Source organism: Rhipicephalus microplus, chromosome X (genome assembly GCF_043290135.1).
Source record: "Rhipicephalus microplus isolate Deutch F79 chromosome X, USDA_Rmic, whole genome shotgun sequence".
Classification (NCBI taxonomy): domain Eukaryota; kingdom Metazoa; phylum Arthropoda; class Arachnida; order Ixodida; family Ixodidae; genus Rhipicephalus; species Rhipicephalus microplus.
The window spans coordinates 153800665-153817635 of NC_134710.1; the positions used below are offsets into that span (position 1 = coordinate 153800665).

The window sequence follows — 16971 nt, forward strand, 5'->3', positions numbered from 1 at the left end:
ACGTGACAGTGTCCTACAAAAGCGTAAAGCTTACAAACGGCACTAACTTTGATTTGTGCCTTTCGTGGTTACTTCTATGGCATTTTTGTACTAGTGCACTTTACGGTCTTTGACAAGTTACTTGGCTAAGCCTTTCTGTCCAGCTTTCAATGGATGCATATTATTGAAAGCTCTTTATGAATTCATGTATCGTGCTATCCACTATTTATTGAGCACATAGGTGCAGCAGATGTACAACAAGAAAACATACTTGTACAGATTGATCATGCTTCACTACTGATGCACTTGGAAAGTGTACTCACTATGCATATGTTGTGTGGTACTGTGTCACCGGAATATATCCAACCAAAAATTTTTTATAGTTTCTGCACTTTATATTGAAAATACCAGAGATAAAAATATTGTACGATGAAACAAAAGTTAACCATGAAAACTGTATAACTGTTATTTATAAATTGATGGCCAATATTCCAATAGTCTATTACTATGTTTAGATGTATCCTGACAAAGATGGGAAGAAGGAAAAAATTGAAACAATTATTTATGCCACATTCCAGTTCAGAGCTGTCCTTATTTCTTTTGTATTACAGAGTCAAGATGAATATGATAATGTTTGACGTAGTGTGTGCACTTTTTCCATGAATGCCTCCACCTGTAGAGCATTCAGTGCACCACTCCAGATATTTCCATGTTTAAATGATGATCCCACAATCACTGCATCTGCTGCAAAAAAATCTTGAACGTTGTTCTCTGTGATTCCTGATCCAAGTAGCACGGGCACTGTTGCTTCTGCTTTCACCTCTGAAAAGCAGTAATACACTCGGTCACATGTAATGCTGGCAATTATGAAGGGCTGTAATGCAAGGATGCAAGATTACAGTGGCTTCTGCCTGTAAATGATTACTGGCAGCCATGTGTGCTTGCACTGAATCAAAAAACAAAACTATGCTGGCTCATGACATTTTTAACAGAAGCAACATTTCGCAAGCACACACCTTGCAGTTCAGTGGTACTGGGTGGAAGGCCTGTTGCACCTCCAGTCAGGATGATGCCATCACACTGAAAGAATTCGGCTGCTTTCATTGTTTCCAGGATGCTGACATCACTTGTGATTGCATGTGAACTGGCCAGGGTGAAATTACATGTAGACATTATAGAAACACAATTGGCATGACTGGAACAACAATATAATGTTGAAAGAACTCCCTGATACTGACCAGTGTTTTTTCTTTATGTCTGCAAACACAAGAATGTCCTCAGCATCAATAATGCGTCTGTAGCGCAATAGCTCGCTGGCACAGGATTCCATGATACCTTCATCTGCCACGTGCCCAAACACGAAGCCTTCAGCACGCACGAACTGGAAACCTGCACAAAGTTTGGTGTATGAATTCTTGAAATACATATGGCTACACAACCTTCATGTGTAAAGCTGCTTCATTCAATATCTTCATTTTTTTAAACGTAGAAGCACTCGTCTTGCTGGGAGCGTTGATTACCAATCCATGCCACTCATAAACTGATTAGTCAATAATAACAAATCTTTTGAGAAAATATTTTAGAGATTTACTGATACAAAGCTCCATAATTAAATTTGTACTGTGCATCATACTACAAAATGAAATTGAGATTTGATTAAATATGAACAAATAAAATGTGAACAACTCCAGTGAATTAGCTTGGTTGTTGCTATTTCTAAAAAATCACAGTGCAAGTGTTCAGTGGACCATTAGAGATAATTTCAATGTGTTTCGTGCTAACAGAATTGCCACTGAAAAGACTTTCACTCAAATAAAGTTAAAAAAAAGAGAAGATAACTTTTGTAGGGATGGCCACTGCTTGCTGATGAAGCTAGTAAGCAGGAGAAGGAGCTGTTCCTTAACCATCGACTTCTATGCATAAGATGTTATCAAACAGATGAAAAAAAGTGGAAAGCCCAGTGTTTGTCCTAGAAATCATCTTTGCTCTCCACAGAGCCCATGAGCATAAAAGCCTTCTTGTAGTCATTGCAGTAGTAGACTGACAGTCAACGTGCATGCTTTCTAGACTATTGACAGGGCCTCTCTACTCTGTAGTCAGGAAGTATCTCAAAACTATGGTGTCCACAAAAAAAATGACTTGAGTTATTCATACAAACAATGTTTTAATTAAACGGTGGGGCATTACTGTGCATAGGGGTTGGCAGAGGGTGCAAAATAGGCACAAGCCCCCTTCAAGCCTCGCCAGCACTTGGCCCTAACCCAAGCTACAGGGTGCCCCTCTAGCAGTCGCAATGCAACACTGGTTTGCACGCCCCTCCCCCCTAGGGAAAAATCCTGCCGATGACCATGTTACTGTGAACTCCTTGTTTTACCTCATGTGCCAAGCCATTTTGCAAGTTACACATTATCAGGATTCGCGAACACCAGAAACTGTGATTATCATTATTCAGCACAAACTAAAGCTGAAAAACTTCTTGTGTAGTTTAGGAATTATGTTGCAGAATTGGAACTGGCCAATGCTAAAGCAATCTTAGCAAAGGCCTCAAGGCTAGTACCATTTCTGAGATATCTGCAGTTTCCTGTTTGAGCTCCACATCTCCAGACATTCATCTGCATCATGGGACAAAGAGGAGAACAACACCAGTCTATGTAGGTCATGTTCCGTGGATGAACATCTCAAGACCGATAATAACCTTTTAGGACATAATCGCTTCCTTTTCTGGTAATGGAAAGCATTTGAAACCTAAGTAAACAACACCACACCATGAGTATTATGGCGACATGATGTTGCCTTGTTTTATTACAGTCACTGTCATGATCTACGATACTATAACAAATCGGATGTTTTTTTTATTTACTAGCTCATAGGTTTACTGGGCATTCACTGGCATTTCGCATTACATGCTTAAGTATATCATATAATAAAAACCTTTTTCTTTTATCGAACAGATTTTGAATGATCCTCTTTGCTTCGTTTAGAGAAAAAGAAAATCTTTAGTATTTAATTTTTTATCCAAATGTCATCTATTTAAATTCTTACACTTAAAGGGATCAGTAAAGTCAAATAACAATTTACGTCAAAGTGAAAGCTCAATGTATGACAACATCTAAAACGACAATATTATAAACAACAGTGCCCTACTTACCGAAAAATTAAGGTAAATGCACAAGAACACATGCACTACAGTAGGATATTCTCAAAATGATCGCGATGACGTAAGACACACCGCCTACAATTATTCACTAGTAATGAATCTAGCTGCACTAATTAAAGAATCTTCCGTGCGTAAAGAGACTCAATAAAATGCTGCCTGTTCATTTCTGTTTAATTCATGGAAAAAAGAACCACCAGGCGTTTCTATGGGGAATGGCACGAGTGATTCAAAAATTCAATTTTCGCATAGTTACACTGGACAGGTAGTGCCATCTAGAGGGGCGCAGTTGAATACAAAACGTTTGCAATCTCGAAGCCAATGGTGAGAAATTGATCAATGGCCGTCACTGCCACTGTGGTTCTCGCTTCTTTCGGTGTGCTGCTACTAGCGCAGTAAAGCCGGGCCTCCCAGGACTCGCGTAGCATTCGCAATAGTGTTCTCAAACTCCTACCATACACAAGCTCTGCAGGGCTAAAGCCAGTGCTCTCAGGAGGAGCTGATCTCAAAGCGAACATATAGCGGGAGAAATACATGCTTCCCAGTCGCATTTGTGGACGTAGCAAAGAGCTCTCAGTATCCGTTTCAGAACGGAATGCGTACGCTCTACCGCATGAGATTGTGGGGGATGGATCGAGCTGTGCACCACTTTTATTCCACATTTATCCATAAAGGTAGAGGTAAGCCAGATGGTGAAGACACTATTGTCGCATTAGATTTCAGAGGGAAATCCGACGCGTGCAATTATAGATAGCAGCGAGTCGGTCCGGTCGATCTGCTTCTTGAGGCGGGTAATTTGAAGTGCGCTAACCTAATGCGGACTACTAAAACGTGGCTTTATTTCAAAATGGACCTTTCCTCAGCACAGAAGTAACACTACGAGGTTTCTGGACCGCAATTTCAACAATCAATGTCGACTTATTAGTTGCCTTTAGTGTCCCTTTAAAGTTGCTTTTAGAATAATGCATATTGTTTGAATACGCCACGGATAAATAAAAAATGCACAGCATCCACAGGAAGGTCCTGAGAAGCACGTGAAATCGGAAACCTTTGCTCACTGATATTTTTTCAAGGGTCAGCTGTGGTGACCACCCTTGCTTGTGTCCCACATTGTTCAGATTGCAAGTGATTACTTGACTTATCATTTGCATAACCGTGACTTAAAGATGTCTTTAAGGGCAAGTAATTACTATCTTTTATATATTCACCTTTCTATGACACTTAAACGTCCCACCCATTCCAGAGACTTGCTCAAATACAATATTGTTGGTATTAGCTCAAGACCAATTTCAAACTGTCTATGACTGAATTTCACTTAGATCCTAATACTGATCAATCGGTCCACCCTTGGAGTTGGTACGGTACTGTCAAAGACGGATAAGCCTAGCTACACCAAGCTAAGCCCAGCTGCACCTCTCCCCGACTGTGGCCTTAAACAATACGAGGAAAACATTACATCTACACGATCCCATCCATTCGAGCAAAAGTCCACCTTTAACCGCTTACTGTGGAAGCTGCTTGTACTATAAACAAACTAATGTCCATTGCTGGGACAGTTTCCATGAGTAACACCTGGTTGCACTTCAGTACACAAACCATAGCTGCTGATTACATGATCCAATGACAGGCATTCATCTTGCTTACTTCCACAAAACTCATTTGCCAGAGGTGTGCGTATCATTCATAGATTTCTTGCTAATCTGCACATTTGGCAGCCATGTGTTTGACACAGAAATGAGCTCCTTATTTAGTCAGTGATTTTAACACAGCTTTTCCCTTTCTCACATGAAGGGTAATCAACGTGGTAGAACCTTGAATAACCTCCCAGTTTTTCCCTTATCTTTTTCTTTCTCACGGAACCCTCGTAATGGCTTTGTTGTTGTTTTAACATCCCAATGCTTGCCATTCCTTGGCACCTGTGGTGGGTTTATAATAATCATATGTCACCTACACCTCCGCGTACAAGGCCTGTTTACCCATATGCAGAAACAAAGTAACATGCTTTGCCAAATGTTTTAAATGAAAGGTCTTGGTATGAATGCTCGAGTTCTTACAGGAAAAGACACATCCTATTGCAATAAGCGATTGTTAAGGTTGTTGAGGTCAGTTCAATAAGATCTGCATGCATTTTACACCTTAACATTGTAGTGTCCTGGTTTGCTGTTCCCTAGGACAGGGCCAGCTAACTGAGGAAAACATATTTATAATTCGAGATACCTTATTGCAAACGAGTTTTGTGGAAACCCACAAGGTGGTAGTAGAGTTTAGAAAGGGGAAGAAGCCAACCACCCATTTGTAGCACGAAGCCTCAAGGTTTTTCTTGTGGCTTCGTGTTACAAACAGAGATTGTATTCTTTCCCTTCTTGAGATACATTATCTTACTGATAAAACTAGAACCAAGAGAATTCGACTTCTTGTACGTGGTGTGCTGTTGTGTTTATTATGCTTCTTATTCTGACAACATGATGGTGAAAGACTGAATCGCTTATGCTTAAATGTGGAAAGAAGATGCCATGTGCATCATTACCAAACCACCATGCTTCACTCCTTTTCGTACTTTAAGAAAAGGTTCTAGGGCCATCATATTCAAATAAATATGTTCATACTGTATCTGGAAGATTATGTCTTTTCAGCAATGCATCTATCTTCAGAAGTGAAGCTAAAAAGAATCGGCGTTGGCGTGATTTATGAGAAAGCTGGCTTGCACAGATTGTGTGTTTTATCAAAGCCTACTCATAAAGAAAAAAAAATTGACACACATCGTGAAGCAAATAATGTGGTCTTATAGGTGGGCGTGGTAAATAAACATCGCTTAATGTGCATTTCTTGCAGCGGGGTCATCAGCATGCAGTGGCAGACTCTGCACAGTGGGTTGATCACTATGGAGCCCACTCACAACCTGGCCTTTGATATCAAACTGGCCTCTGCCATGTTACCATCAACGTTAATAGAGTGGAATAGTTCACAGTTTTTCTCTCGCAGTAAGTAATTTATGACCCACTTATGATGGCTGTTTGCATTTCTCCAGCGCTTGATGGTTATTTCCAGTCGTTTTCATAGAGCCCAGTCTCACTTTCAGTTTCAGGGAGCACCAAGAAAAGTGGGTCCAGAGCTGCAGGAATGTAAACACAACTGGCCACATGGGTGTAGATTAAGATTGATGCTCTTCGTTGAAGACATACGACCACCTACACTGCGAATCTCCGGACTTTTGATGTCTTTGCCATCCAGAGATGACAAAGACTACGTATTTTACAAGTTGAGGCTCCCGATGCAAATTATTTTTGCTTACATTCAAGCCAAGTTCTGCTTTGTGCACTCAGTTGCATGACACACACTTTAACAATGATTTTATGTTCTAAGCTACATTTGCCAATAATAATGAGATTATGTCTGTTAACACAAATCAACCTGAAAAGCTCTCTCACCAACAAAATTTTGTCTGCACAGCTTTAATGACAGCTTCACATCTGCATAGCTAACTTTATAAAGAGATTTTTTTTTTCATGGTGTATGGTCTATTGGGTCAATATGTCGTAAGGTAACGGTAGCCAAAACGAAACGTACAGGAAAACAAGGTTGCTTGTTTATGGGATAATTAGATAGTATTTTTCAAGCCACGAGGAAATCGTTTGGACAGATTAAAAGAAATTTTATTAAATAGATATACTAGTATCACTAAATAAGTATGCAATAACAGTGGAAACAATTCAGGCAGAACACAATCACTGAATATATTATGAAGTCACAATATTGGTTCCAGCAAGTATGCAAAGAATAGGAATTACCTGTGGCTGCTGCAACAGCTAATGCACTTTTATTATTTCCAGCAAGTATTTGTACACCACAGGGCAAAGAAGGAAGTATCTTTTTTACTTCTGTGCAGACACGTGTCATGAAGGCATTCAATTCCGGTCCAGCCTGATTCGGTTTCACATAAGGAAGGTCGAACATGTTTTCAACGAGGACACCATCCTGAGGAAGGAACGTACAATAGAATCTTGTACATCACTGGTGGTTTTTGGCATAAAATTTGGGTTTTAAATAATAATAAGTTTCAACTAAGTTAAAGTGGCCATAGGTTTGAGAAATAATTTTTTTTTTTTTTCGAAAAATGGTAGCAAGGTAAGATACTGTTTGCACAATCATTTATGCACAAATGTCATCATGTACAATATGGATTTCATTATCCTTGCTCCTATATATATTTAAAAAACCTACATGAATGCATTGTGTTCAAAGCAGACATGTACAGCACATTAAAGGGTACCTGAATAGCTTTGTGCTTTGCAAGCTTTGGAACTTTGTAAAGTAGCGACACACTTCCTCGTTTCTTGTCCCTTTCGTGCCTCCTCTTTGACCGTAGCGCCACCTGCACTGCTGCTCCAGCATAAAGCACAGGGCATTTAGTAGAGTTAATGCGCGCTGGGTCAGGCAGTGCACTACAATCTTTAATGCTTGCAGTCTGGCTAGAAGTGCCTTTGTTTGTAGCACAATGATTCTCTTTGATGGGTTACACGAACATATTAACTGCACTGTTATACTGTGGTGATAACTATTCCACAATGAAAGTGTCTAAACTAGTGTAATGGCTGCCCACATATCGGAGGCGACAGTATGAACGCTACAGTTCAGTACGGAACTTCTGTAATGAGCCCATATCATTTGGTCCTGTAGCGAATCATTGTAAGTAACGTGTTTGAGACTAAGTGAAAACGTCATGGTTTGCAGCCAATTCTCTGATACCTAGTTAATACTTGTTGATCTTCCTCGGTGAATTTGCAGGGTGTATCATTGTGACACACGAAGTATGAGCGACAGCCACTCCGAAGATTCAGAAAGGTGTTACAGCTTCAGTACCACTCACTTGCCAATGTCTGTACTAAGCACACACTGACACAGATGATGGGCAGCGGTGCAATTATGAGTTTAATGCATCAACATCAACAGCAGTACATGCCGTGAAATGGCACGTGCGTCTCGAAAGCTTGTAATGCTGCTGTCTACCAATGACTAAGCCGCTAATCTTCGTCGGACCCGCACTTTGTGCACGGTACATAATACACTTTTTTACTGCCAGCTAGGAAGAGGAAAAAAGCCCCATTACCTGTAAAAAGTGACTTTTCATTAAAAATAGGCACAAGACTGAGCTAAATGTTTTATCAAAAGAACTGTTCCGAATTTATAAAGTATCGAAATTAAATTCTTGCGTGTGGCCCTCCATTCCTGTAAATTAGTCTGTTCATTTATTACAGAAGACCTGTTAAGCTGTGCAGAGTGAATAAAAACTATCATTATCATGATTGACCTATACCTATATGGCATCAAACATTGCCAAGTGCTTGCAATGCAACAAGTCAAGCATGATGTTACGAGGCAGGGTTAGGGAGAAGGCTTATACAAAGGTTTCATAAACATTTTCTAGGGCAGCAAGGAAGAGGAGACAACTGGCACAGCACAACAACCTGTTTCTGACATAAAAATACATAAACGACACAAATAAAAAGCACAGCAAGCACTATGATGAGGAAAAGTCTCTTTAAAAGTCGGTCCAAAAAAATTACATTCTCACACGTTGGGACTTAAAAGCAATGGTCGTGGCTGTGTTGCAGGTCTTATTGGGCAAGAAGGGCCAGGTGAGTTCTCGCATATTAATCTACATCCGTAGGGCACCGCGGTAGAATACATGTCTATGCAACGCATAGGTTGGCAAAACATGTGGAGCTTACTCAGACTCGCTCATAAAATATATTTTGAGCTTTGGACTCACTTGGACTCAAACTCACGAAAAGTTTCCTAAGCCAGAGTCACTGGGACTCACACTCACGAAAAGTTTGTTCAGCCAGGTCACCAAGACATTACTTACGAGCAATCACTCAGACTCAGACTCATGGGTCGATCTCGGTCAGAGTTAGTTCGAGTGAGTCGACTCCGTCAGCCTAGAATTAGCTTCTCCGACTATGGTGTCAGTACTCTTTAACACCAATATCTCACGTAGTCACTACTCTTTTTGGTCCCGTTTGGCATAGTATCTTCAAAAACAAGTTCCGAGTGCTTACAAACCCATAAGATCATTTTTCTTCGAAAGATGACAGCATAAGATATATTAATCAAGTTATTCTCTACAAGAATTGATGGGGGACAAGGCTCCTTTCAACGTAATTCATGCCTCTAATTAATCAATATTGAAATGGTGTATGAATAACAATGCTTTAGAATACATGTGAATAGATGGGATAATGAACAAAATTGAAACTAAATTTTGGTTCTCCGTGATCAAGCCAGTTATATGTGTGTTGATATACTAACACAGATTAGTTTAATCTAAACTAAGACTAACACAGATTGAGTCACGATTGATTAATCCGTGCTCAATGTGTTTGTGCCAGTTAAGTCATGTTTGGTGAAGTCATAGTGGCTTAATAAGCTAATTCTGTCTGTGCCCCACCTAAATTGGTAATAGGGTGGCCATCAGCTCCGTTGTTAGTCCAGCCTTGCACCATCATTGCAAGCAGCCTAATTTTTTTTTTATTGTTAGGCCCCACGAAATAAGATCACAGCTATGAGTCATTTGGTGTGTGTAATATTAAGTGCACAAAAGCAGACGGTGGGTTGATACAATGGTAATAAGGGCTGCAGTGCGAGCACGAAGGTGCTAGAAGAAACGTGAAACAAAAGGCGAGGCAAGGAAAGCAAAGAGGACAACACAAGAGCTGACTACCAACTGAATTTTATTATTCGCAGCACACATGATAATATATACAACAGGCAATCTATTAACAGCAAACATGAGCAACGTGACATATTCTGGGGAAGGGTATGATAAAAATAAGGTACAATGATAAAATGACTAACCCTTATCTAAAAGCGCGAACTCTTTGTCATGCAAGGAAACCAAAGGTTGGCTCACGCATCCGTCACCATATTTTCTGATAAAGTACGCCTCAACTATTTCACGAGTTACTTTGTGCACGTGGCGTACCAGCACACTCGCGCCCAAAAATCGAGGCTGGCACCCGCAGCTTTTACAGTGCAGAACGAGGTTTGAACTAATTCCTTTGCATACATCATTCATATGTTCTCCTAACCTTTTATTAATGCACCGCCGTTTGGCCTATACAACAACGACCGCACGTTAAAGGAAGCATGTAAGCAACATCAACTGCGCAATCTACAAATTTATTTATGTGTTTTACGGCGCATGTCCAACTTTTTTTTGTGATTCCACTGAGGCGCTCATCCGTCATCCTGCAAGTCTGGCTTAGTTTGCACGGGGCTGATAAAACTACATCCACACCATATCTTGAGCCTACCTTCTTCAAACGATGAGATATATTGTGGAAGTATGGGATGACTGCAACTCTTTTTTGCTCCTTATTTCCTCCTGCTTTTTCTTGTTTTTGTTTGATTTTCTGACACAAAGCTTCGCACACTGAAGGAATTACAGATTTTGGAAATCCCGCTGACAGAAGTCTGTTAATCTGCATTGTTACACTATAGGTCATCTTGAGTAGGCATGACTAAGATAAGCCAGCACTTACAGCCGACGAAGCAATAGCTCTCTTGACCAGTTTTGTGTGGCAGGAAGCATAGTTTAACAAGGGTTTAACACTACGTGGTTGGCACTCCCAGCATACGTGATTTGGAAACAATGTAATATTAATATCTAAGAACCTCAGTGATCTCTGTTGGGGAACTTCGCAAGTGAAGTCTAGCCCACCTCCATGTGTTTTAAAAGCACTCAATACAAGTTCAACCGGGTTTTTCCTATTCGTTACGGAAGGCAGCAGAAAAATTAAATAGTCGTCCACATATCTGAAAGCGGTTTGCACCAAATCCACAAGTTTATCACTGAGGATGGTGTCAATCTTGGCAAGGAAAATGTCACTCAGAACCGGGGCGACCCTTGACCCAATGCAAACTCCCTTACATTGTCTATAAAGAGACCCTCCCCACGACACAAAGTGGAGTTCAAGTAGAAAAGCAAAAGTTCCATGAAAGAATTAACACTGACACCACTATCATTAATGAACAGATCTTCATGATTATCCTTGGTTATACAATCTCTAACATAATTTAACAATGTGCTCTGAGGAATGGAGTAATACAAATCTACAACGTCGATACCTAAAACAGGGCACCCGATTGGATTATGATCCTCGAGGTATCTGACAACTTCTTGCGAATTACGGACGCGGTAGGGGTCATCCAAAACTAAACTAGATACATGTTTCTGCAAATAACATCCCAAGAGCTTCTGCCAGATTCCTCTTTCAGAAACAATTGCACGCAAAGGTTGTTCCGGTTTATGACTCTTATTAGTGAAAAAAATAGACAATTCTTGGGAAGTAGCTTTCTTTATGCTGCGGGCTAAACCTAGCAAATTCACAGCCTGGAGGCAAGCTATAGCATCTTTCTTGATATTTGAACTTTTTGCTACAACTTGTACAAAGCGTTTCACAACAGCCTGTGAGGCTTTTTGCAAAAAGACATCATTGTGTAGAATAATGAAAACACCTTCCTTATCCGCTTGAAGAACACGCAAATTATTCGTGGACAAGAACATAGAGAGTGGTTTTAGACACATGACCGATCTTGATCGACACCCACCTTTCACGAGGACCTCGATGCATTCCGAAGTGCACCGACAACGTTCATCGTCAGGCACACGGGCTGACACATTCCTAGCGATTTCTGGGCGTGAGTGTGCTGGTACGCCACATGGACAAAGTAACTCGTGAAATAGCTGAGGCGTATTTCATTAGAAAACATGGTGACGGATGCGTGAGCCAACCTTCGGTGGCCTTGCATTACAAAGAGTTCGCACTTTTAGATAAGGGTTAGCCATTTTATCATTGTACCATCTTTTTATCCTACCCTTCCCCAGAATATGTCACGTTGCTCACGTTTGCTGTTAATAGATTGCCTGTTGTATATATTATCATGTGTGCTGCGAATAATAAAATTCAGTTGGTAGTCAGGTCTCGTGTTGTCCTCTTTGCTTTCCTTGCCTCGCCTTTCATTTCACGTTTCTTCTAGCACCTTCGTGCTCGCGCTGCAGCCCTTATTACTATGAATTCCAACCAACTAGCCCAAATAGCTGTTCTTTTTCAATGGGTTGATACAAGGTGAAGATCCTGCAGATGCTGTGTTAGAGCATCCAAGAGACACGACATGCTTATTGAAATTGAACCTTTAATATGTATTTCCATACAGCTAATTGTCCAAACCACAAAACCAATTGCATTCAGATACTTGTAGATCGAAGATTTTGCTCTAGAATTTCTACATTCCAATTTGGTGCAGCCACATGTATTTCTTTGTGACTCGTCGCACCTACAGGACGGTGTCGTGAGAATATTTTTGCCATCACTAAATCTGTGTCGGCCTCCGCAAGCACAGCACCTACCCATGACGAAAAGCGCCGTCGCATTTGTAACCCAACTTACGTTGCAACAAAATGCTCATCAAGCAGCAACTTCATACGCACTTGATACATGCACTCTTCGACAGTATGCAGAGATACAAATTAAAGATGGTGATCGAGAGCAACTGTAAAAGAATGAACTCTCTGCGCACTCTTACATGACGCCAGTTGGCTAATTGCAAAGCGGCATCAGTATGAGAGAAGGCGAAGAAAAGGGAGGAGCACTTTCTTCAAAGTATGTCGCTACTTTATAAAGTTTCAGGGGCTTTAAATTAAATAAGTGTGGCTCATTATCATGATCGTGAGAATCAGGTGGTGACAATTGGTTTTGCAACATATCAAACGGCTCCATAGTGTGAAAACAGTTGAAATTTATTACAGGAAAGTGTGTGCCTTTGTCAAGACAGCTGTGCTTCGAGTGAGAGTCAAAAGCATGCACACATGCACTGCTTTGGATGCCACTAATTATGTCATGCGACTTCACTTTGGTAATCAATGCAAAATGCACAGCAAAATGCACCATAAAGAGAATAAAAAAGAAAACTGCTCGTCACAAAAATTCACTGCACTGGGACCCAAGACACAAACATGACATATTGGTTTGGCTTCGGCACATGGAAGACCATAAGGAAAGTGTGCTACTAGTGGATTACACCCAAGGCAATGTGGTTCTCATCTCCATGCAGCATGGCAACATTACTCTAGTAGTTAACTGATTTGAAAAAGTATTTCAGTAGGAGGGCTCTTTGAAAGTGCCTTACAACTTTCAGCGAGTAACCAAAATTTTCAGTTGAGCCTGGTGAGGGGCACCAATCATTGAATTAATGAACTGCCTGTAAATCCACTCACCAACATTATGTTTATTTGTTCAATCTTGAAATCATAGCTGAATGAATTCAAAAAGGGAGAGAAGAAAAAAAAAGCAGAGAAGTTATATCAACACAAACTGAAATCAAGTGACCAAGGTGGTTTTAAATTGGAAAGTACACGGCAATGCAATATTATAGCATTGCCTTACTGACTAATCCAATAGTGTGTAGTGAAGTAAAACTCGTACAACACACTGAATAGTACATAGTACAGCATCTTCAGGGAATGGAACAATTATTGCACGTATGATCTTTCCTTTAATATATTGCAACTTGTCTCGAGGCAAATAAAAGTGGCAAATAACTTGACATTTAAACTTTTTCAACAATTTTATGTAAAGGTATGCACTCTAAAACTCATTCATGCTATTTAAATTAGATAGGGTGACACAATATTTTGTTTTCACAAGAGTTAGCACAAAATAATAAAAAATTAAGGGGCCAAAAAAGAATTGTGGAGTTTTGCCACCCGGGGTTGTTTAACTTGTATCTAAACTTAAGAACATGCATGTTCTTGTATTTTGCCCCCATTAAATACAGCTGCCATGACCAGGAATTGAACCTACATCCTTGAGCTTTGCAGTGCAGCGCTTTAGATCAGGGGTCTCAAACTCTCGGTTGCGGCCGACAGCCCACACAATACTGTCTTAAACCTCACATTTTTAAAAATTTCTTATTAAGTACATTTGTGGGCTACACAGGCATAACTGGTTTAAGGTATTGTTTCCATGGGTCATCCCATGAGCTTACCATGTTGTGACGCATAACCATGAAACAAAAGTTATTTTTCACAATCAGCGTCCAGATTTGAGTAATTTTGGAGATCGGCATAGACAAGTATTTAAATCTGACACCAAATATTCTTGAGAAATGACCTGCACACACAGGAAAGTTTTCTTTCAAATGACAGCATTTCCTGGCAAATTGTTTTTTAAGGCAATTAACTGCATTTGTTGGTAATGACTGAATGCTCCCATATTACTAGCAAACACACAAAAGAACACAAGAGAAAGAGACACTTGAGAGGACACAAAAGACAGAGCGATTGTGCTGGCTTTTTTTTTCTTTCACCCTTCCCCCCCCCCCCCCCCCCCCCCGGCTCCTACCTTCTTCACTGCCCCCGCTTTGTGGGAGTTAATTGCTTGACATCGACCCGCTCTGTGAGGCGAGTTTGAGGCCCCTACTTTAGATACTATGCTACCATGGTGTGTAAGAGGCTGCGAGCCACTTTTTGCTAGCAACTCACGGGCTGAAGTCCACGCGTAAAAGTTAGATGAATTTTCCGATGGAGGCGGAAATGTTGTAGGCCCGTGTACTCAGAATTGGGTGCTTGTTAAAGAACCCCAGGTGGTCAAAATTTCCGGAGCCCTCCACTACGGCGTCTCTCATAATCATATGGTGGTTTTGGGACGTTAAACCCTACAAATCAATCAATCATTAATACACTACAAAAAATGCAAGAGAAGGCTCCATAATTCATCTAACTTTTGAGATGCCGTAGTGAAGGGCTCCGGAAATTTCGACCACCTGGGGTTCTTTAACGTGCACCCAAATCTGAGCACACGGGCCTACGACATTTCCGCCTCCATCAAAAATGCAGCTGCCGCAGCCGGGATTTGAACCCACGACCTGCGGGTCAGCAGCCGAGTACCTTAGCCACTAGACCACCGCGGAGGGGCGTAGTGTATTAATGAAAGTTAGTAAAATGGTTTCATATTTAACCAATGGGTGAATGACCATTTTATATGCTGAAAGGTGAACCGCTGTAATAGCATGTTTTAATGAGTGCTGGAGGGATAAAATAGCTGGGTTTTATTTGATATTACTCTCACAATTGCCTCACTACCATTTCTCACCTATTCTGAGACTATAGTTACCATTTATTCCAGAGCTCAAGATATTTTCAAGTACAGTAGACAATTGGCAACTGATCACTTATACAGATATAAATATTTGGTCACAGAACCATATAAAAAGATTTGATACATGAGTGGCCTGAACCTTGGATCGTGCTTAATTATAAATAGTGACTTTACCAAGCAGGATTCATATGAGAAAACAACTTGTTACAGATGAGAAAGATGCACTTATATCGATGATAATTCTTCATTTCAAAGTACACAAGCATAGTTCCTCACAAGAAACATTTATAACGCATTTCAAAAGTGCACAAAAATTTCATGCAACCGTTTCCATTTAGTAAACATGGCAACGATATCATGCCCCGCCACGGTGGTCTAGTGGCTAAGGTACTCGGCTGCTGACCCGCAGGTTGCGGGATCGAATCGCGGCTTCGGCGACTGCATTTTCGATGGAGGCGAAAATGCTGTAGACCCGTGTGCTCAGATTTGGGTGCATGTTAAAAGAACCCCAGGTGGTCAAAATTTCCAGAGGCCTCCACTACGGCGTCTCTCATAATCATATGGTGGTTTTGGGATGTTAAACCCCACCTATCAAATCATCAACGATATCATGGGAATTACGATGGTTATGCAGAGTTAAATGCAACTAAAGTAAAACTTGTGCTACACAAGTACTGTATAGTAGTGTGCAGCTTTTTCAAGGAATGAAACCATTACTGTGCTCACAATTTATCCTTTAATATTTTGCAGCTTGTTCAGAAAAAATAAAAGTGGCAAGTGCTTTAACGTTTAGACTTTGTCAAGAATTTAGGTAAAGGAATGTGGTCTGATACAGGGTATACCCGGGACGGTTCCCAAGCTAGGACATCCTAGTGTGGTGGCACTAGTGATAGTTATGCGAGCTTTGAGCATGTCCTGCACCTATTTCCCCTTTCCACTAAGAGGAAATGACGATATGGCTTAGTAAGGCCCAGGACCCCAGCTCTAAAATCCTGGTCATATCCAGAGAACCTGCGCGAGCCTGACCGATCCCCGAGTGGGCCTAGCTAGGTGACGTTGAGCTTACTCGTGTGTATTGTGGACCAAAAAAGCTGTTTCACATCGCTCACTTTGACAGCCCTGGATCACTGTACCCCTGAATGAGACCTTGAGACAAGGACGTAAATTATATAGAAAAGCTTTTGAACTTGACTAGTTCATTATATTAAGTGCAACTTGGAGAGAAAACAGAATTCGGCGCAGTGGTTCGTGCGTTGCTGCAGCAATACAATGGGGAGCTGGGAAATGCCAACTTGCCCAGTCGAGCACCGTCGAACAGCGTATATTAGCATATATTGCTAACTGTAAGATAATTAAGCAAACGGATACATACAACGCCGCATTTCTTGTACATTGCTGCTTCTTCACAAGCTGCGTCCACTATCTCCTTGCATTTCATTTTGTTGAAAGCTGTGCACCTGAAAAGAAATTTTCATTGCGAACACAAAGCCATAGTACCGAGTTACCTCAAAGCACATTTACCGCCGAACCTGGCAATGCTTGCACATGTATCATGCCAATCACAGCACAATGCGTATGTTTGAAAATTTTGCGGAACTTGAGCAACGAAGTCATCTGGCCGTGCTAAGATGGACGACATAAACGAAACCTAAATGTTCTCTGACCTCAGTTGATAACACC

At 40.9% G+C, this 16971-nt stretch overlaps 1 protein-coding gene across 6 annotated transcripts; it reads right to left on the reverse strand.

The window, feature by feature from the left end:
- Positions 1 to 523: 523 nt before the first annotated feature.
- Positions 524 to 16968, reverse strand: LOC119174117 (uncharacterized protein F13E9.13, mitochondrial). 6 transcript variants are annotated; one of them, XM_075878032.1, is made up of 7 exons: positions 16821 to 16968; positions 16664 to 16748; positions 6922 to 7108; positions 1315 to 1368; positions 1218 to 1236; positions 996 to 1123; positions 524 to 801 (listed from the first exon to the last, which is right to left on the reverse strand). In XM_075878032.1, the coding sequence occupies exons 1-7, from the start codon at positions 16928 to 16930 to the stop codon at positions 593 to 595; spliced, it is 792 nt and encodes a 263-aa protein (XP_075734147.1). In that variant the 5' UTR covers positions 16931 to 16968; the 3' UTR covers positions 524 to 592. The 6 variants fall into 6 exon arrangements, with proteins under 6 accessions (XP_075734147.1, XP_075734149.1, XP_075734146.1 ...); XM_075878034.1 differs by adding an exon at positions 13410 to 13446 and having other exon boundaries at positions 1218 to 1368; positions 16821 to 16888; XM_075878031.1 differs by adding an exon at positions 7404 to 7513 and having other exon boundaries at positions 1218 to 1368; positions 16821 to 16858.
- Between the last annotated feature and the right edge of the window lie 3 nt (positions 16969 to 16971).

Coding starts and splice junctions, on each gene's coding strand:
- LOC119174117 (XM_075878029.1), bottom strand. CDS start 16,930: ATGTCGTCCATCTTAGCACGGCCAGATGACTTCGTTGCTCAAGTTCCG. Junction 7,109..16,663: donor TGTACAAGAAATGCGGCGTT/GTATGTATCCGT, acceptor TTCCTTCCTCAG/GATGGTGTCCTCGTTGAAAA. Junction 1,124..1,217: donor GACATAAAGAAAAAACACTG/GTCAGTATCAGG, acceptor CACCCTGGCCAG/TTCACATGCAATCACAAGTG.